Source organism: Phaseolus vulgaris, chromosome 1, assembly GCF_000499845.2.
Source record: "Phaseolus vulgaris cultivar G19833 chromosome 1, P. vulgaris v2.0, whole genome shotgun sequence".
In the NCBI taxonomy this organism is placed as follows: Eukaryota; Viridiplantae; Streptophyta; class Magnoliopsida; order Fabales; family Fabaceae; genus Phaseolus; species Phaseolus vulgaris.
The window spans coordinates 31,161,350-31,181,606 of NC_023759.2; the positions used below are offsets into that span (position 1 = coordinate 31,161,350).

At 35.7% G+C, this 20,257-nt stretch overlaps 1 protein-coding gene across 1 annotated transcript; it reads right to left on the bottom strand.

Moving 5' to 3' along the window:
- Nucleotides 1–296: 296 nt before the first annotated feature.
- On the bottom strand, nt 297–3,593 carry LOC137813916 (uncharacterized). Its single transcript, XM_068616398.1, has 2 exons — nt 3,384–3,593; nt 297–1,628 (listed from the first exon to the last, which is right to left on the bottom strand). Exon 2 carries the CDS (start codon nt 1,580–1,582, stop codon nt 545–547), a length of 1,038 nt encoding a protein of 345 aa, XP_068472499.1. The 5' UTR covers nt 1,583–1,628; nt 3,384–3,593; the 3' UTR covers nt 297–544.
- Between the last annotated feature and the right edge of the window lie 16,664 nt (nt 3,594–20,257).

Below are 20,257 nucleotides of genomic sequence, written 5' to 3' on the forward strand. Positions count from 1 at the left end.
ATAAAGAGAGAAAAGGATCCTAGTGTTAAAAGTATGAAAATTTAATCCTGCCGATGCACATACCCAAGTATATAAATAAAAGTGGGGTAGAGCTTGCACCCCCTTATTTGTAATAAATGAATTTCAATGAAATTATAAATCAAGAATATGCAAGTTATTTAACAAGATATACGTGAAATATACCTAATTAGCAATAATTCTTTAAATAATACATATATCAAGAATGAATTATAAACATTTTTCATTTTAAAAATATATCAAATTCTTAAGGAATAAAGCTTTCAGAAACACCGTCCTAAGCAAAACGACTTGAAGTTCAATATGAAAGGATGGAGCCACTCTCACCAACGTCAAATCTCAAATTACATCAATTAGTAAGGAAAGTAGGATATAATACTTGTGGCGGAACATTATACAGTCACTGAATTCATCGATCAGGAAACAACAGAAGGAATTCAGAATTTCTAAAGTTTTCCACTCCCTAAAGGTTGTCAAAAGCACTAGCATTCTCATTTCATTTTGGCAAGTTCCTAAACGTTGGGCTTCATATCTCCCCCAGATAAATCTGCTTGTCACTGCTGCAAGATCCAACAATAGGTTCATTGGGATGAAAAACACACTCATTAACAGATCCATTGTGACCAGGAAGCTTATACAAGATGCGACGAGAAGTGGTATCCCAGATGTAAACCATTCGATCAGAACTACCAGCTGTTACCTTGCTTCCATCAGGAGACCAACCACACTTCAACAAGTTCTTCTCGAAGTTGTGTTGGTGTCCTTCAAACACCTTCACACAGCGATTTTGAGGAGCATATGGGCGCATGTCCCAAATGCAAAGCTTGCAATCCATGCCATTTGTAAGAAGGTAGGACCCATCAGGACTCAACTGCATACTAGTAATCATATCTTGATGACCTTGCAGTGTCATGGTAACTTCACCTTTACGTAAATCCCAAATCTTGACATCATTATCAATACCACCAGTGAAGATCTTATCTGATGCATCAGAGAAGCCAACAGCAGTAATCTGGTATTTATCTGGGAATGTTTGGATGGAACCCCTTTGACGCATATCCCATAATTTAGCAGTTCCATCATCGGAGCCACTAACAACAAGAGGAGGTCCCCTTCGAGAAGGACAGCATGAATTAACATATGAGAGATGTTCTACCATCTTTTTTATTTGTTTTCCTGTTTCCACATCCCATGCCCTCACTGTTTTATCAGGGCTAGCAGAAACTATCTGTGTCCCATCAGTAGTCCAGTGAAGATCTAAAACTGCATTCTTGTGACCTTTCAGAACCATGAAGTTCTTGCAATCGCCATGCACATTCCAGAGGAAAATCTCCCTGTCATGAGATCCAGATGCAACGACTGATCCTGCTGGATTGAACTTCATGGTATATATAACACTCTGGTGACCTGACAGCAACATGATTGGTGATTCCAAACTTGAGGTCCGCTGCTTTCCATTTGGCCCAGGAGCTTGAGGGGCATTATATGGAACAGTAGACCATTCCATTGGCCTTGGACCAACAACTGACAGAGCGCTTTCACCTTCACTTGGAAAAACTTGCATGTTGAACTTCGCTCAGAATTGAGAAGGTTCAATTTCCAAAACCTCGCTGAAACAGAAAAGGAAGAATCAGATGAAAGATCTCAAAAAGAGTACATTATAGTTAGTCAAGGACTTTTAAATTAATTCCACTGGTCTTCATCTACAGTAGCAATAAAAGTATGATGACAAAATAAATCTTAGCAAGTCTCCCCCCACCCTAAAAAGAAAACAAAAACACCAAAAACAAATGCAGAAGGTAAAATTTATAAGTCAATTGGTTAAAGTGATGTAATCCACAAAAAACGAAATTTGCTCCTACAATGTATACATTAAATTCTGATAATCAGATGTCAATTTACACAGAGCACATTTAAGGGGGGCTTACCTTTCAGTTTATCACTTGATCTTAGTATATAAATGAGCTATGAGAAAGATGTTCTTCATAGAGGAGTAGGTAATTTTCTGTCCCGATAATCAAAAGTAACTGCTCTTTCGGAGGAAATTGTGTATCGAAGAACAGTGGTGGGTGAGCCTAGGTATGTTTTGGCTAGCGGCTAAGTTAAGCTGAAATGAATTGCACTGTATTTGTTGTTGTCTTGCAAGGAAAAAAAGGTGAATTGTGTGAAGGGATTTGTTTAGTTCAGTTAACTGTACAATCAAACTCGCATCACAATTGTTTAACCATAGTTATATGACTGACTCTGTTTTCCTTTCTTGCGTTTATTTCTCTTCCGCCTCATAAACAACCCTGATGTTAAATCAGATTAGCAACGGAAACAGCATCATCTAACTCTTGAGGTGACGCTTCTCTATCTTTATTGAAACCCTTGAACTCCTACAGTCCACTATGACTCGCCACAGATTGAAGTTACGCACAATTTCAAAACCACTTTCAACTTGCTTTCATGAAGGCACCAATTTTAGAAAAGAAGTAAAACCATTAGCCAATTCGTAAACTAGGAAAATCCATTGCGGAACAAACCCAAAGATTGAGAGAAAGGAAGTAGAAACAAACTATAGTAGGTTGTGTACTACAATGATTGGAGCTCTAGCACAACCACTTATGGGAAGGTTAAAAGTTCCAATTTTTCAAAGTTCTTCTAACAAACAGCTCAGTTTGGTTCTTGGAAACAAAAATTATTGAACTGCACGCGTATCAAACTAACAGCAGCAAATGTTGGACATAAAAGCAACTTATTCTAAAGAGTTTGATTATATGCAGCTCAAATCCAAGGTTTGGTTCGGTTCGATTACCAGAACTTTTTTTTCCCATTCCTATCAAATAGAACAAATCGGTAACTTATTGGCAATAAACAGGGACTTCCAGAGCAGATAGTCCTAAATAGCACTACATAACTGATAGTTATATTAATCTCCAAACGGCACACAGTTTCAGATAGTACACGCATACATAAAATAAATCAAGAGCAGAAGCACAAATAAATAAGATACAAAATTTTATTGAAAATTTTTCAAAGCTGGAAAAATAACGTATACATACAATCCAATGTCAAACGTGAAGCCTATTTAGCATACAAAACCTAACAGCAGCGCGTGCAAACTAAACCACGAGGAAATCTAAAAGCAATAGCTACTTGTGGAAGTTCATAGTTGGCGATACAAAAAAGTTTATGCAATTAAGTAACTAGGGTTTACCCGGTGAGCGGTGTGGGGAAAAAAGCGCGAAAATAATTTTGCAAAGAAAGAGAAAAGGGATTTGAACGGGGCAGAGGCTAATTGCGAAGGATAAAGAGTGCATAGCGAGTGGAAACAATGGAATTAAGATGCAGCAGAGAAAATAAGGCAGAAAGAGGGAAAAAACCTGAGATTGGGACTCAGAATTCGTTCGTGTGGTGCGGTGTGGTACAGGGTTCGGAGAAAGCCCACACGCGCCGCTGCTTGAACACTCGTTGGGTTCGCCTCTGAGTGTATATACTGATCAATTTACAACCCTCCTCCAAACGGGTTGCCTGCAGTTGGTGTAGTAAGCGTTTGCACAGTTATTAATTTGTAACCGTTGGATGCCTGTTTTAGGTTTTTAAGCCCATGAGTTTTGATTCTATTCTCCCAATTTTTATTTTTATATTTTATTTTCAGTTTTAGTTTTTTATAATTAAAAATTATTACATTTGATCTTTAATATTTTGTGACACTAATTAGTGTTGTGATACAATATCTACCTAAAAGAAATTCTTAAAATTATAAAATAATGATTATTTATCTAAAATTTAATTTTACTAAGGCTCTCTTTGGATTGAGGAGAGAATTTGTGAGGAGGGAAGGGAGTGGATTTGTGAGGATCAGAGAAGATCTCTGAGGATATATAAGGTTATTTGGATTAAGGATAATATGGTGGATTTGTGATGATGGTTTATTGTAAGTTTACAAATTTATCCTTGTTATTAAAAAAATATTTTGAATAATGAATTATGATTTTTTTTAGGTTTGAATTAATTAAATATTTTTAATATATAATATCCATAATTATATTTTTTAATAAAAAATTAAAAAATATAATATAAAATATTTTTTGTTTTAAATTGAAATAAATTTATTAAATACATTAAAATTTATGAAAATAATATTTATTATTATATTTATTTGTTACTTTTTATAACTATATATATATTGTTGATATTATAATTTTTTTTTATTTTTATTATTTATAATTATATGTTGTTATTAATAGTATAATTAAACATTTTTTAAATTATAAATAATAAATAAATTTATGTAATATTTAATTTTGTATATTGTAATAAAATTCATGCACAAGGATATTTATGTAAAATACAATAATCCTACATAATCCCCACAAATCTCTTCATTTTGTGAAGAGTGAAAAAAACCATCCAATCTCTCCTCCATTCCATGTTTTCAAGCTAGGAGGTAGAAGCTTGTGAAACCATAAAGGAGAGCATTGACAAGGCTTTCAAAACTTTGTTAAAAGACGTAGGAGAACCAGAGGTTGACCCTAATGGAGAATGGTTGATCAATAAGACTCAAGAGATGATTACTAGGGCAATGTATATTGCACGTAGGCAAGTTAATCAATATATTGCTAGGCTTGAAGAAAGGTCGAGGATAAATAGACAGAAGATTTGTTTCTTATCTAGTAGATGGAGCCACATTGGAAATCTAGAATAAATGATCTAGCCCTTAGTTTCTCTCGCCAGATCAACCAGGCACTTAATGGCAATCCTTTTTTTAGCCAAACCCTCTCAGCCACCACACTCCCAGCAACTATGATGATTCTTTTTCTATCTTCAACTACCTTTTTTTTCTGATGCCAAAAAGGGGGAGAAATAATAATGACTTTCTATGTTATTTTTGTATTAGGAATCTGATAAAATATTAAATATTATTTTATTTTCTGTTGGGCCTATATGTAATATATTTTTATTCATAGGTCCAGTTAGTTTTTTCTTTCTCTGCATTCCATGTATATAAGACAATTTTACTTTTTTATTTTAATAATATAACAAATTTCAGCTTTCTTTTCAACGTTTCCTCTCTTCTCTATTCTTATCTGTTCTTCTCTGTTCTTATTTGTTCTTCTCTGCTTTATTGCTTCCTACAAAATCATTGATCCTGCCTGTTGACCAGAACGTTGGAACTTGCCTCGTCAAACTTGGATCGACGTGTGCACCGCTTCAACCTCCGTCCTTCTTCAAGATCCACCTCAAGAACCTGCAAAAGAACAGAGCGGCGCCGCTGCGGCCGATCGCACTCCAACGCCCAAGTCAGTGACCGAACCACCAAATACTAAGAGCAAAGACACTCAAGGATTCTCAAGGAACCGTGCAATGTTCTCTCTCACAGTATGCTCAAGAACTTGCAAGCGTAAAGAGTATAATCTGAACGTGCGTACCTCGAAAGTTCGTTGGGGAACCCTTAAATACCTGGTCACTTTCTCTCTCCTGGCAGTTACAGACCTGGACACGTGGCTCGCATCCAGTCGTACACGTGCCATCATCTGGAGCCTCCCTGACTTGGGCGCTGCTTTTGACTCTCTTTTGGCTAAGTTACTTATGCATGGTATTGCCCAGTGCATAGCTAACTTGGGAGCGCGATCTCTACTAGAATTGGCGAGTTAGGGTGCCTTTGTACACCTTCCCTGTGGTCTCGCCGGCCGCCTTCATAATCTGCACCACCTTCATCTTCGGCGATGTGCTTGCTCTGGCGATCTCCAATCACTTGGTCGCCTGAGTTTACATCTGGCGACTTAATCTTCAACTTGGCGATCGCCGGTCCTGGTATGCTGGAGATCGGAGCATGCCAACTTAATAACCGGCGACTACACGAGCCCCCCGACTTCCTTCCCTTCTGCAAATCTGGCGCCTTGTCAACACGCCTACACTGTAGCCTGGTGCCACGTCATCACTTCCGACTACCAGGGCGGTACAATCATCAAAGCTTCTTTTTCTCTTTTCTGTAATTGACCTTCATTGACAAGAGCTCTGTTGCATGCACTATGATCCCTCTTTTTTTTCTTTTGTAGTTTTGAAGGTCTGGTTTCAATGGCTATGGAAAACCCAATCAAAACGAAAACCCTAACCCTAACCAGAATAAAAATCTCACTCAGAACTTTTTGTACTTGCACCCGAGTGAAAACCCTACGACTCCTCTCGTATTTCCACTTCTTGATTCGACAAATTACCACTCTTGAGCCGCTCAATTATCATTGCGTTAAGTGTAAAGAACAAGTTAGAATTTATCAAAGGTGTGATACCTCAACCCTCTGAATCGGATCCCACCTTCGCATCCTGAATACGCTACAATAACATGGTGGCGTCTTGGCTCGTGCCTTCGGTTTCTATCCCCGTACGTAAAAGCATCATATGGATGGAAATGACTCTGGATGTCTGGAATGATCTTAAAGCTCGCTTCTCACAAGGTAACCTGTCTCATATTTCTGAGCTTCAAATGGAGGCATCTTCCATTAATCAAGGTGATCTTTCTGTTTCTTATTATTTCACCAAACTTAGGGTCATTTGGGATGAGTTAGATAATTTTAGACCTAATCATGTTTGCACCTGTAATGGTTCTTCTGTTATTGCCCAAACAAAAAGAGAGGATCAGGCTATGCAATTTTTGCGTGGCCTCAATGATTAGTACAATAACATAAAGGCCCATGCCTTTCTCATGGAGCCTGTTCCTGCTCTTACTAAGATTTTTTCTCTAGTTGTTCAATAAGAACGACAATTTTTAGTAGTAGTGTTTTAGTTGCTCATGTCAAGAACAATAATTATGTTATTCATACCAATGTCAATTCTATTACCTGTTCTTTCTATGGTAAGCTGGGTCACAATGAAACTGTATGTTTTAAGAAAAATGGTTATCCTAACCAAGATGGAAAAGGGTCGAGATCTAGTGGCAATAATAAAAAGGTTTGTACTTACTGTAACAAGAATGGGCACATTGTGGATGTCTGTTATAAGAAGCATGGATACCCCCAGGTATAGATTTCAAAATAGTAATTTTTCTCATGCCAATATTGTTGCTCAAGAAGACACTGTTGGTGGCCAAGATTGATACAAGCCAAGCCAACAAGAAGATGACCAAGGATGCAAATAACCATTCACACTATGAGAAGTCATCTCAACATGCAAGTGGAGACCTCACCAGAGGGAGAAATAGACAAAGATTATCTTAGAGTTCCACACCTATTGGCATCATGTTCACCTTGTAATTATCTTTTCCTTTTGCTCTTGTGAAGTGAACCTTCACACTTAACCACTTGGTTAAGTTCATGTCCAGTGGGAACTTCTTAGAGTTCTCACCATATTCTTGCTTAAAATCTCAATCTAAGTAAAGGGTCACACCATAAAATGAACAATCCTAAATTCAACTCACATCAAAGATCAAAATAAAAATGCTGGTAGTGGTGAGTTTTGTATTACCCAAAGTCAGTTTCAAATCCTTTCATATTTTTTTTGAAAAATGTAAGTGTCTCAAACAGTCAAGCACAAGTGAACCAGGTTGGTTCCTTTTCTGCCGATCCTCAAGATCAAAATTCTGTTGTAACAGGTAATCTTAATAGATTTCAAAATTTTATCTTCAATAAACATGCTTGGATTTTAGATTCTAGTGCAACAGATGATGTTTGTTTTGACATATCTAATTTTACATCATATAATCCTATTAAACTCATTATTATTAAACTTCCTAATGGAAATTTTGTCACTGCCTCCTATTCTGGTAGAGTCTTTTTCAACAATAAATTTGTTCTGAAAAATGTCTTATATGTGCCAAATTTTTCCATTAATTTGATTTCTATATCTTGATTGATTACATCACTTAAATGTGAGCTTATTTTCTCTTCTGCTGAGTGTTTAATATAGAATTCCATAACCAAAGACAAGATTGGTACAATTGATGATGTGGCTGATCTATATGCCTTCAACAAAGCTGACATAAATGTTATAAGTTGTACTACAAAACAAACAAATATCTGGCACCTCAGAATGGGTCATTCTTCAAAAGAAAGGTTAAAAGTTCTACAAACCTATTAGCCTAATGTTCATATTGATAAGGATTTTATTTGTGATGCTTGTCATCAAGCAAAAGAAAGAAAACTTTATTTTTCCCTTAGTGATACTAGAACTGCTCAACCTTTTCAATTACTTCATATTGACATTTGGGGTTCTTGTTCTATTGTTTCAATGCTTGGTCATAAATTTTTTCTTACTATAGTAGATGATTTTACTAGGTATACTTGGATTTTTCCTATGCATAATAAATCTGAAGTCAGGGCTAATGTTACCAATTTTATAACTGATACTGAAATCAATTTTCTACCAAAGTTAAAATCATTCGCACTGATAATGGCATTGAGTTTTCCATGCATGATTTCTTTGCATCCAAAGGCATTATACATTAAACTACTTGTATTGAAACACCTGATCTGAACAAAATGGAATTGTTTAGAGAAAACATCAACACCTCTTGAATGTCACTTGGGCTTTACTTTTTCATTCTAGTCTTCCTGCTATTTTTTTGGTGTTTTTTTGTGCAACATGTTGTTTTTCTTATTAATTGTATGCCTACTCCGTTGTTTAATAATGTTACTCCCTATGAAAAATTATACAAAAAATTGTGTGATATTTCTCATCTCCATGTTTTTGGATGTTTGTGTTACTCTTCTACCATTCTTACTCATAGAAAAAAACTGGACAGTCATGTTGTTCCTGGGGTTTTTCTCAGTTTTAAACGTAATACAAAAGGTTTCCTCTTTTTAAATCTCAAAAATCACAAAATAGATTTATCCAGAAATGTTTTTTTTCATGAGAATTGTTTTCCTTATCACTCCAAGCATGTACAAAACAATGATTCAAATAGTCTATCTTTCCTATTCCTGGTCATTATACTCAGTCTTATGATGATTTTGATGTGCAATCAGAAAATAATGTTCATAATGTTTTACTTGATAATATTGTTGAAACTAACGTTGAGGTTGAACAAAGTGAGAATGTTACTGTTTCTCCTAGAAGATCAACTCGCAGCAGAAGAAGGCCATCCTATTTACAAGACTTTGAGGTATCCAATATCAGTAATAATGCGGTAAGTACTAAGTACCCAATTAATTCCCTTTTAAATTACAATTCTTTGTCTGATAATTTCAAAAATACAAACATGTTGATTTCATCTACCGAGGAGCCTCAAAACTATGAGGAAGCTATCATGCACCCATCTTGGGTCCAAGCAAAGAAGGAAGAACTGAAGGCCCTTGAAGATAAGAAAACTTGGTCCATAATCGAGCTCCCTCTAGGGAAAATTGCCATTGGGTGCCGTTGGGTGTGTAAAATTAAACACAAGGAAGATGGCTCTATTAAATGTTACAAAGCTTGCTTGGCAGCAAAGGGTTACACCCAAATCGAGGGTCTTGATTTTCTGGATACATTTGCTCATATAGCAAAGTTAACTACCTTTAGGCTGTTTCTTGCCTTGGCAGCAGCTAATAACTGGACACTAAAGCAACTTGATGTCAACAATGCTTTTCCGCATCGGGAGTTAGATGAAAAAGTATATATGGTTATGCCCCCTGGACTTCACTCTTCATATACAAACCTGGTTTGTCGCCTCAGAAAGTCACTTTATGGCCTCAAACAAGCAGGAAGGCAATGGTGTATGTCAAGCTTTCAAATTTTCTAATTTCTCATAAATATAATATTTCCACTGTTGATCACTCTTTATTTTTTAAACATGATGGCAAATACACCACGACAATCCTGGTCTATGTGGATGACATTGTCCTCACCGGGAACAACCTCATGGAGATCTCCAATATAACAAATCTGCTGAACAGTTTCTTCCACGTAAAAAATATGGGTGACTTAACCTATTTTTTGGGCTTTGAAGTAGCACGCAATGACACTGATGTTAGAATTATAGGGCTAAAATAAGAGGGGGGGGGGGTGAATTGTTTTTGAAAGATTTTCGTAAGTATTGAAGGTAGAGTGAAAGGCAATGAAGAATTAATCAATGGAAAAACTGTGTAGCCAAATATAAAACGGTTTTAAGCTTGATGCAGAAATTCAACCTGTTGTTTTACGAAATAACTGGTTGTTTTTTTCAGCAGTTTTATCAAAACAGATTTAAAGCAATTTAAAGAGTGTAAGGATAGAGAGAGTCACATAGAATGTTTATACTGGTTCACTCAACACCTGAGCTACATCCAGTCCTCAGAAACCACTGAGAATTCACTATGTGGTCAATCACAGATTACAACCTTACACAACCACAAAGAGGTGACTTTGAATCCCACAAAGCCTACTCACCCTCTTTGCAACCACACACCACTCTAAGAATGTTGATCTTGACCCCCTTAAGAACACACAACACTTCTTAGCAACACCAATACAAAAATACAATTATTAAGAAGGAAGGGAATAAAAAATACCTAGTTAAATCACAAGATCAAAGCTCAGAATACAAGACCCAATCCTATTCCACACTTGAGATGATCCAAAGCTCTTTGAAAACTACAAAATTGTTTTTGATTAATCTCTTTTACTTAGTTCTTGCATATGAGCGTAAAACCACTTGTTTTATCTTTCAATCAAATGGTTAAAACAATTTCAACAAAAACCCAAAAGCAGTTGGAATCATTCAAAATAGAAAAACCACCTAACAACATTCTGTTAAGGTCTTCAACAAAACAGTCGGTTGATTTTTTGAAATAACCGATTGAATGTTATTTGACAACATTAAAAATCACTAAGTGTCAAATAACCTGTTGTTTCGAAATTTTAACCTATTAAAATTTGTTTGACAGCCAAGGCAAAATCAAACCTTTTCCAAATCAATTTGAAATATGCTAAGTGTTAAACAACTTGTTAAAATGAAATTTCAACCTGTTGAAATTTGTTTGACAGCAAAGGCAAAGACAAAGCTTAAAATTCATTGTGTCAAACAACCTGTTAAATCGAAATGTTAAAGATTTAATTTAGCTTGGATCAACTTAAGGAATGAATTAACAAGTTTCAAACAACTAGACACACACACACACAACAACAACAAGGTCTTCAAGCTTTCCACCAGGATTTGGAGACATCAAAGCATCTTGTTCAACACTGGCATCTACTTAAGTTAAAGAAAATACGCCCTGGATTTACTCAAAGGCGTTGGAATGCTTGGTTGTGCTCCTGTGCCTACACCTATGCTTCAGAATCAAAATTATCAGCAACCAAAGGTGTTCTTCTTGATGAAAAAGAAGCCACTGCATATAGGCGTCTCATTGGACGTCTCATCTATCTAACCAATACCCGGCCTGATATAACTTTCTCGGTAAATCACCTCATCCAGTTCGTCTCCAAACCCACAAATGAGCGTCATCAAGCAGCCATGTGTGTTCTTCGATATCCGAAGAATGCTCCTGGAAAAGGTATATTCTTTTATAGTCAAACTTCCATTCAATTAAAAGCCTATAGTGATTCTGATTGGGCAACTTGTCCCGAAACTAGAAAATCTATAACTAGTTTTTCTGTTTATTTGGGAGAATCTCTCATCTCTTGGAAATCCAAGAAACTACAAACCATATGAAGAAGTTCATATGAAGCCGAGTATCGCACCCTAACTGCCACTACCTGTGAGATTCAGTGGATCACATACCTGCTAGCTGATATTCACATCAAACATCTGTAGCCAACTTTGCTTTACTGTGACAATCAAGCTGCAATTCAGATTGCAAACAACCAAGTGTTCCACGAAAGAACAAAGCATATCGAAATCGACTGTCACGTGGTGAGGGAGAAACTCAATGTTGGACTTCTTAAACTTCTTCTAATATCATCCTCTCTTCAAGTTGCTGATTTCTTCACCAAACCTCTTCCTACAACCAGTTCAACACTCTGCTTTCCAAGCTGGGAATGAGAAACATATACTCCTAGTTTGAGAGAGGCTGATAAAATATTAAATATTGTTTTATTTTCTGTTGGGCCTATATGTAATATGTTTTTATTCATATGTGTAGTTAGTTTTTTCTTTTTTTGCACCCCATGTATATAAGGCAACTTTACTCTTTTATTTTAATAATATAACAAATTTCAGCTTTCTTTTCAACGTTTCCTCTCCTTTCTTCTTTGTTCTTATTTGTTATTATTTATTCTTCTCCGTTCTTATCTGTTCTTCTCTACTTCATTGCTTCCTGCAGAATCACCAAAGCTTCTTTTTCTCTTTTCTGTAATTGCCACTAATATCCTGTAATAGAAAATCTTTCTATAATTCGTGGTTGTTGTGAACGTTCATAAATAAAATTGGTAATGCTTGAATCATATTATCAAGTGTTTCATCTTGTAACTCGATCATTTGAATACTTTCCTTAATTGGCTAAATAAGAACGTCATTGTATTGAATCTTCAAATATATTATCTGCATCAGGCACTGTAATTGGAATGTTTTGATAATTTTATCGAGTCTTTCACTAAATTTCAACTATATATGTTCAAGGTTAATTTTTATTTTGTAAATAACTAAAAGTGTTTGCTTTATGGTGTTGCTTGAAATGCATTCAGAAATACGTATCTTTGCAGGATTATGAACGTAGAGAATTGGTGAAGCTATTCCAACTAAGCAAGGACCTTTCTCTAAAATATTCTTATTTTGTTTAACTTTTGTGCTTATGATTTTCCTTGTATATTTATTCAAAAAAGAGCCCATTTTGGGTTACATCTCTATTTTTATAATATATTTTCTCTTTATATATCACAACTTAGCTAAGTTGTTCTCTTTTTTCGTCATTCATGGTTGATAGCGTCAAATTTAAGTAATATTTTATATTAAAATACAGAAACTTATGAATATTAATTGATAAAATAATCATAATCACCGAAGTTAGAAGCCCCCAAAGGATCTCGCACAGGCGATATCACTCTAGTGATGTTGGGCCTCACCCAAACAAGAAGTCACTTTGATGGGTTTGCACTTTATGACCGATTGTTCTTCTTGGAGATTTGAAAAAGGTGGCGAAAGCAATGGATGTGATGGATCAAGAAGGGCTCATATAAAGTTATGGGTTCCTTGTAGGTGCATGAAAGGTATGAAGAGTGATTGGTTAGGCCATATCACTTGGAGAAAGGTGAAGGTGAAGATCAAAGTGTCTAACCTAGAGAGACTAGACAAAAGAGTAGAAGCTTGCAATATTTGGCAGCATTTTACTCATAAAATTGATCTTACAAAACATGAACCAAGCACCCCTATATATAAGTGCAAGTGCTTTGGAAAACAAGAAGGTGGAGGGGTAGAAAAGAGACATGAGAGGGGTGACCTATGATGTTGACCTAGGTCAATGCCACCTCTTGGCTAGGTTTCTAGAAGGTATTGGCTACATTCCTACCCTAAAGGGCCTAGGCACAAGCCAAAATGATAAATACACCCCAGCCAAAATGATAAATACACCTCCTATTATGCTAAATGTACCATACTTTACTGAAATTACAAATAAAGAAACTATTTGATGTTCAGCTCCCATGGCTTGGGCTCTACTCCTTGTGATCCTCTGAGGGGTGTTTGAACATGTAGAGAAAAGTTTCTCTGCCATCAGTAGCAAAGTCCCAATCTTCTTGAATCCTTTTTGTCTTAGACCTAGTTGTTGGTCCTGAACTTGGGCCTGGGCTTGAGCTTGGGCATCTTCCATCATCCCCTCCCTCTTAAAGAGGATTTGTCCTCAAATCACATGCTTCTGCTTCTTCATCTTCACTACCTGCAAAAGATGTTATATCCATAACATTAAAGGTAGTATGTACTCCATATTCTTCAGGCATGTCAATTTGATATGCATTATTATTGATTCTTTTGAGAACATAGAAGGGATCATCAACCTGGGGACTAAGTTTGGACTTCCTTTGATTAGGGAATCTACCTTTTCTAAGATGAAGCCAAACCCAATCTCCCTCCTAAAAAATCACCCCTATTTTCCCCTTATTGGTGTGTTTCATGTATTTCTCTGTTTGTTGCTATATTTTGTTCTTAATCCTCTCATGCATTTTCTTTACAAATAAGCCTTTGTTACTCTTTCCTTATGCATAAAATCTTGTGGATTAGGTTGAGGTAAAAAATCCAAAGGAGTAAGAGAATTGAACCCATACACAGACTCAAATGGTGAAATGTTAGTAGTTTTATGAACTACTCTATTATATTGAAACTCAATATGAGGAATGTACTCATCCTAAGATTTGTGGTTTCCTTTCATGATTGACCTAAGCATAGTGGAAATAGATCTATTTATAATTTCAGTTTGTCCATCCGTTTGAGGATGACAAGAAGTTGAGAAATTCAACTTAGTTCCAAGCCTTTCTCAAAGAGTTCTCCAGAAATGGCATACAAATTTAGGATCTTTATCCGAAACTATGGCTTAGGTAAACCATGTAGTTTTACCACTTCTCTATAGAAGAGCTTAGAGATGTTACTAGCATTATCCACTTTATGGTAGGGTATGAAATGAGTCATCTTGCTAAACCTATCCACTGCCACAAAGATGGAATCAAAACCTCTTTGTGTCCTCGGAAGTCCTAATATGAAATCCATGCTTAAATCTTCCTAAGAAGTGTTGATCAAAAGTGATCAAGTGCTTTGAAGAATCCAAATCCAAGGTGTTTGATGAAAGGTTGGTGTTGCTGTTGTGTTTGGGTGGGATCTGGGTAGAATAAAGTGTGATCCACTCCTTTGTTGAATCTAAAACTGATGTGATTAAAAACCTTTTTGAAATCAAGTGTTTTTCCAACTAAGTGAAAAACAACCTATTGTTTTGTCGAATCAACCGGTTGTTTTACTCTTAGGTGTTTTTAAAAAGGTTGAAAACTGTTTTAGTTTGGTTGACTTAACTGCTAAGCCAAACAATCGATTGTTTCGTGGTTTCAACCGATTGTTTCTTTGAAAATCCTAACAAAATTATGTTTTGAATGGTGAATCTGCTTTAAATGTTTTTCAACTTGATACGCTCCTTCATTAATTGCTTTGACCAATATTAGGAAAACATAAAATGGTTTGTTTATGTTTTCAAACAAGTAAGAAACAGTTTTGAAAAATTCAGTTTGAGAGATTTGATTCTAAGATTTCAAGATTCACATCAAGCTTTGGGTTTTCAAGAGAGAGTGGAATAGGATTGCAATTGTATTCAATTCAGTTTGTATTGTGATCAGGTGTAATTCTTTCTAAACCTATTGTATTTCTGGTGTTGTGTTGCCAAGGAGTATTGTGTACTCTTGAGGTGTTCAAGATCAATACTCTTGGTGTGGTTTGCCAAAGATAGTGTGTTTCTTAAAGGGTTCAAGGTCACTAGTTTGGTGGTTTGTGTTTTGTAATCTGGTTTGATTGCTTAGTGGATTACCCAGTGGTATTCTGGGAACTGGATGTAGCTGTTGGCTTAAGAGTGAACCAGTATAAATTGTTGGTGTATTTCTCTCTTACCTCGAACTCATTTAAATTTTGTTTTAAGCTTTGCTGATATAAACAATCGATTGTTTCGAAGAAACAACCGATTGTTTTTCTGTTGCTTTGCTGTATAATTGCTTAAATTCTTGGCTAACTTGATTCCTGTTCTGGATTTGCACAAAGAATTTTGTTAAACCTGAAAAAGTTTTCAAAAACCCCTCTTAAACAATTCACCCCCTCTCTTTTAAGGCCATATATTCTAACAATTGGTATCAAGAGCTTGAAAAATATTCAAGTTTGATCCTAAAATCTTTTTTCTATGGCTGAAAAACTACCTTTTGAGGAGGGTCCCTCAACTAACAGGTCATCTTTGTTTTGTGGTTTGAATTATTAGTTTTGGAAAGTTAGAATGAAAATCTTTGTTGAATCTCTTGATAAAGGAATTTCGGATGCAATTGAAAATGGCCCTTTTATTCCTAAATTTGAAAAGGATGGATCTTCTATTGAAAAACCATGGTCCCAATGGACTGATGCTGAAAATAAAAAGGCCAAGTTTGATTGCATTGCCAAGAATATCATAACCTCTGCTTTGAACTTGGATGAATTTTTCAGGATCTCACAATGTGCATCTGCTAAGGAAATGTGGGATACTCTAGAGGTCACCCATGAAGTAACAAATGATGTGAAGAGATCAAGGAAACATACTCTAATACAAGAGTATGAAATGTTCAGAATGCTCAAGGGAGAATCAACTGCTGAAGTATAAAAGAGATTCACTTACATTATCAACCATCTAATGAGTCTTGGAAAAACCTCTGACAAAGAGGATTTGAACATCAAGATTCTCAAGTGTCTTGATAGAACATGGCAACCTAAAGTCACGGCTATCTCGGAATAAAAGGACTTGACATCTTTAACTACAACCTCCTTGTTTGGAAAGCTTAGAGAACATGAGTTGGAGATGAATAGACTCAATGTTCAAGAAAGTGAAGACAAGGATGTAAGGAACATTGCTTTGAAAGCTGCCAAGCACAATAATAGGCAAGACTCAAGTGAGGAAGAAAATCTTAGCTTGCTATCCAAAAAGTTTAGCAAATTCTTGAAGAGAAACCGCAACAAGGAATCCAACAAAGAAAGGTATGGAAACAAGAAAACTAGTGATTTCAATTCTAACAATTACACTTGCTTTGGTTGTGGAGAACAAGGGCATATAAAAGCTGATTGCCCAAATAAAGAAGGCAAGGAAAAGAAGTCAAGCAATAAGGAAAGGAAAGGGAAGTCAAAAAGAGCCTATATTTCTTGGGATGAAAATGAAGTTTCCTCATCAAGTGAAGATGAAAAAGCCAATCTGTGTTTGATGGTTGAAGGAGATGATGATTCAAGCAGCTCAAGCAGTGTAAGTTCTTGTACCTCCTTAAGTGCTGAAAACTATAGTCAATTGCTCAATCTTTTAAAGAAACTCATGAAGAAGCTAACCGATTGGCTCTCTCAAACAACCGATTAAAAGGGTTGAATAGCTGGCTTTAAAATAGAGTCAAAACTCTTGAAGAAGAATTGGAAAAGTCAAAAACTAATTTTGAAAATCTTGAAATGCATTGCAAAAATTCTTCTCACTTGTGTGACTCTAAAGCTTGTGAAAATTGTAAAACCCTTGAGAGTAAGGTCCACTATCTTGTAAGAACTGTGGATAAACTTTGAAAGGGTAAATCCAACTTTGAAACTGTCTTGGCATCCCAAAAATGTGTTTTTGGAAAATATGGTTTGGGGTTTAATCCTCAAAACAAGAAAAATGGGATTTCAAAGCCTTTTTCAAAAGTGCAAGAAAAACAACCGATTGAAAGATCGAAACAACCGGTAGTTACATGTTTTTACTGCATGAAGAGAGGCCACTCAGTTAGATTCTGTAAAATTAGGAAATATTATATTCCTAAAGGTATTACGAGATGGATTCCCAAAGGCTCTGAAGTTTCCAATAATAAAACTAAATCAAAAGGACCCACATTTGTAAGAGGACCAAATCTTGTTGCTTGAATTCATTGTGTTGCAGGGATACTAAAAGAAGCATGGGGTCTTGAGTTATCTTATCAAGCTTTTGGAAGAAAAGGATTTTGTCTGGAACTGAATTAAGGTTCTGTACCAGCTCAAGGTGTCTTGAAAGCCAAAAGAAGCATTCTTGATAATAAATAATGACTCATTGAAGGGACTTCATGACAAAAGGATAAGACCTTCTTTGTCTTTGATTTTTGTTATAAAATCTTCATCTATGTGTATATGTATGATTACATTTTGATTCTTCTGTGTTTTTGTTTTAAATCTCAAACACTGTTGCTGCTGCAGAAAAACAACCGATTGTTTTCTCGAAAAAACAGATTGTTTCTTCTCTGATAGCACTGCATAAAATTGATTTAATTTCTTTATGAATTTTATGTGTTATAGATTTCTTTTCTAAAGGGATTATGAGTCAATAAAACAGTCATGAGGTCTGATTTGGTTCAGGAGAAAGTTACTTCTTGTCATAAAAGGAATATATTCCATATCATGGAAATTTAAGTGCCTTTATGACTAGCAAATCCACATGTGCTGACCATGTGATTTTCTGGTAAGGGCTGACATGGTTCTGTGCAAAGATTGGAGCAGATTCCTCTTCTTGAAGACCGAAACCCACTGCAACCAAAGGATAAAGAGGATTTCTGTTTTGCTATAAAAATCCTCTGCAACTGTTTTTCTACATAAAAACAGCCCATTGGCATATCTCTTGCTGCATCTCATATCTTCCTCTATTTTTTCTGATTTCTCACATTTTGGTTTCATGATTCTACTCCTCCATCATAAAAAGGGATTAAAACCAGAGCTGTAAGATCAGGAGGACGTCTTGAAGGATGGTTTTCAGGAGACAATGAATTGATTGAGAAATATCGCTTTGAAACAAGTAGAAAAGTGATAAACAATCTGAAAGTTGTCTCTTTTAGCTGGTTGAAGAGTCAAAAGCTGGATGATGTGAGAAGACTACTCAAAGAACAACTGTTGAAGAGGTTTTTGGAGATGAAAGAGAACATCTATCTAGATCTTATTCGGGTTTTCTACACCAATTTAAAGTTTGAATGTAACAATCTTGTCTTTCATTTCAAGGGTGTGGATATGGAGATCAGTCATGAAGTGTGGGCTGCAGTAACTGGCCTAAAGTATGCTGGTTTGAGAATCAACAAAGGAAACATTGGTGTGGTGGAAGACTTCAACAAAATTCAATATTACAAAAGTTGTTTGAAGAATCCTCATGCACAAGTAAGAACTTGTTCGGTTGGAGGGTTGAAATTGAATGAAAGATTGTTGGCTCTCATTGTCACTTAGATTCTAACACCAAGAGGGAGCAACCATTTTGTTTTCACTGAGGAAGATCTTGTCTACATATACTGCATAATGAGCAAAGTCAAGATCAATTGGATCCATATCATCAAGGAACACATGCAAAAATCTATGAGGTTAAGTGATTATCATTATCCTTATGCTATCTTGATTTCTAAATTCTTAAACTATTTTGAAGTGAATCTTGATGATGAAACATCTAAGTTTGTGAAATCAACACATGAAGTGAACAATGGGTCACTAAGCAAGATGGGTTTTACCAAGATCAATGGAATATGGGTAAGTAAGAATGGTGATTATGGTGGTTCCTCAAGTGGTGCTCATGTCGAACATGATGAAGAAGATCAAGAAGCTGTTGAAGGTGCTGATATCAATGTTCAAAATGAAGATCAACTTGCTACTGACTTAGGTGCTGGAACAAGTGTTAGACATCAAGGAAATAGGACTCCTTTAATGTCTTCCTTTGAGAGTTACATGGTCAATAGGCTAGATAGCTTTGCTGAAAACCAAAGGAATCTTCATGATCTTTGTGTTACAAATTTTCAGAACTTTGACAACAGATTTCAAAGCATGGTTACACGTTTTCAGACCCTTGATGAACAGATTGAAGCTGTTCAGAATCAAATTTTTGAGTTGAAGTATGGGAAAGAAGATTGAAGAAAAACAATCGTTTGATATCACGAAACAACCGATTGTGAAGCTTAGAAGTCAAGTCTTTGTTGTTCTTTCTATGTGTGTATTGCTTTATTTTGGACTATTCTGTTTTCATCTCTTCCTAAAGTCTATTTGTGAAGACAAATATGGGGAGAATATGGTTTATGTGTTGTCTTAAACTGTTATAACTCTGCTATATCTCTGTTTTAAGTTTCTGCTGCATTATTGGTTTGTATGGAGCTGTTTTTTTGTTTAGTTTTGGCTGATTTTTCTACTTTTGGATTTATGCAGAAAACTAGTTGATGTATGATCGTAACCTATTATGAGAGATGTTGTGGATTGCATAGCTTTTTGTTTTGCAGGTGCTGTTTCAGATTCAATCAAGATCAACACAAGCAACCAGGGATTTGTCTTCATCAAATAGGGGGATATTGTTGATCAAGAGTGATCAAGTGCTTTGAAGAATACATATCCAAGGTGTTTGATGAAAGGTTGGTGTTGCTGCTGTGTTTTGGTGGGATCTGGGTAGAATAAATTGTGATTCACTGCTCTGTTGAATCTAAAACTGATGTGATTAAAAACCTTTTTGAAATCAAGTGTTTTTCCAACTAAGTGAAAAACATCCTGTTGTTTTGTCGAATAAACCGGTTGTTTTACTCTTAGGTGTTTTGAAAAAGGTTGAAAACTGTTTTAGTTTGGTTGACTTAATTGCCAAGCCAAACAATCGATTGTTTCGTGGTTTCAACTGATTGTTTCTTTAAAAATCCTAACAGAATTCTGTTTTGAATGGTGAATCTGCTTTAAATT

What these genes read in the sequence shown, in the direction of transcription:
- LOC137813916 (XM_068616398.1), bottom strand. Translation starts at nt 1,582, where the DNA reads ATGCAAGTTTTTCCAAGTGAAGGTGAAAGCGCTCTGTCAGTTGTTGGT.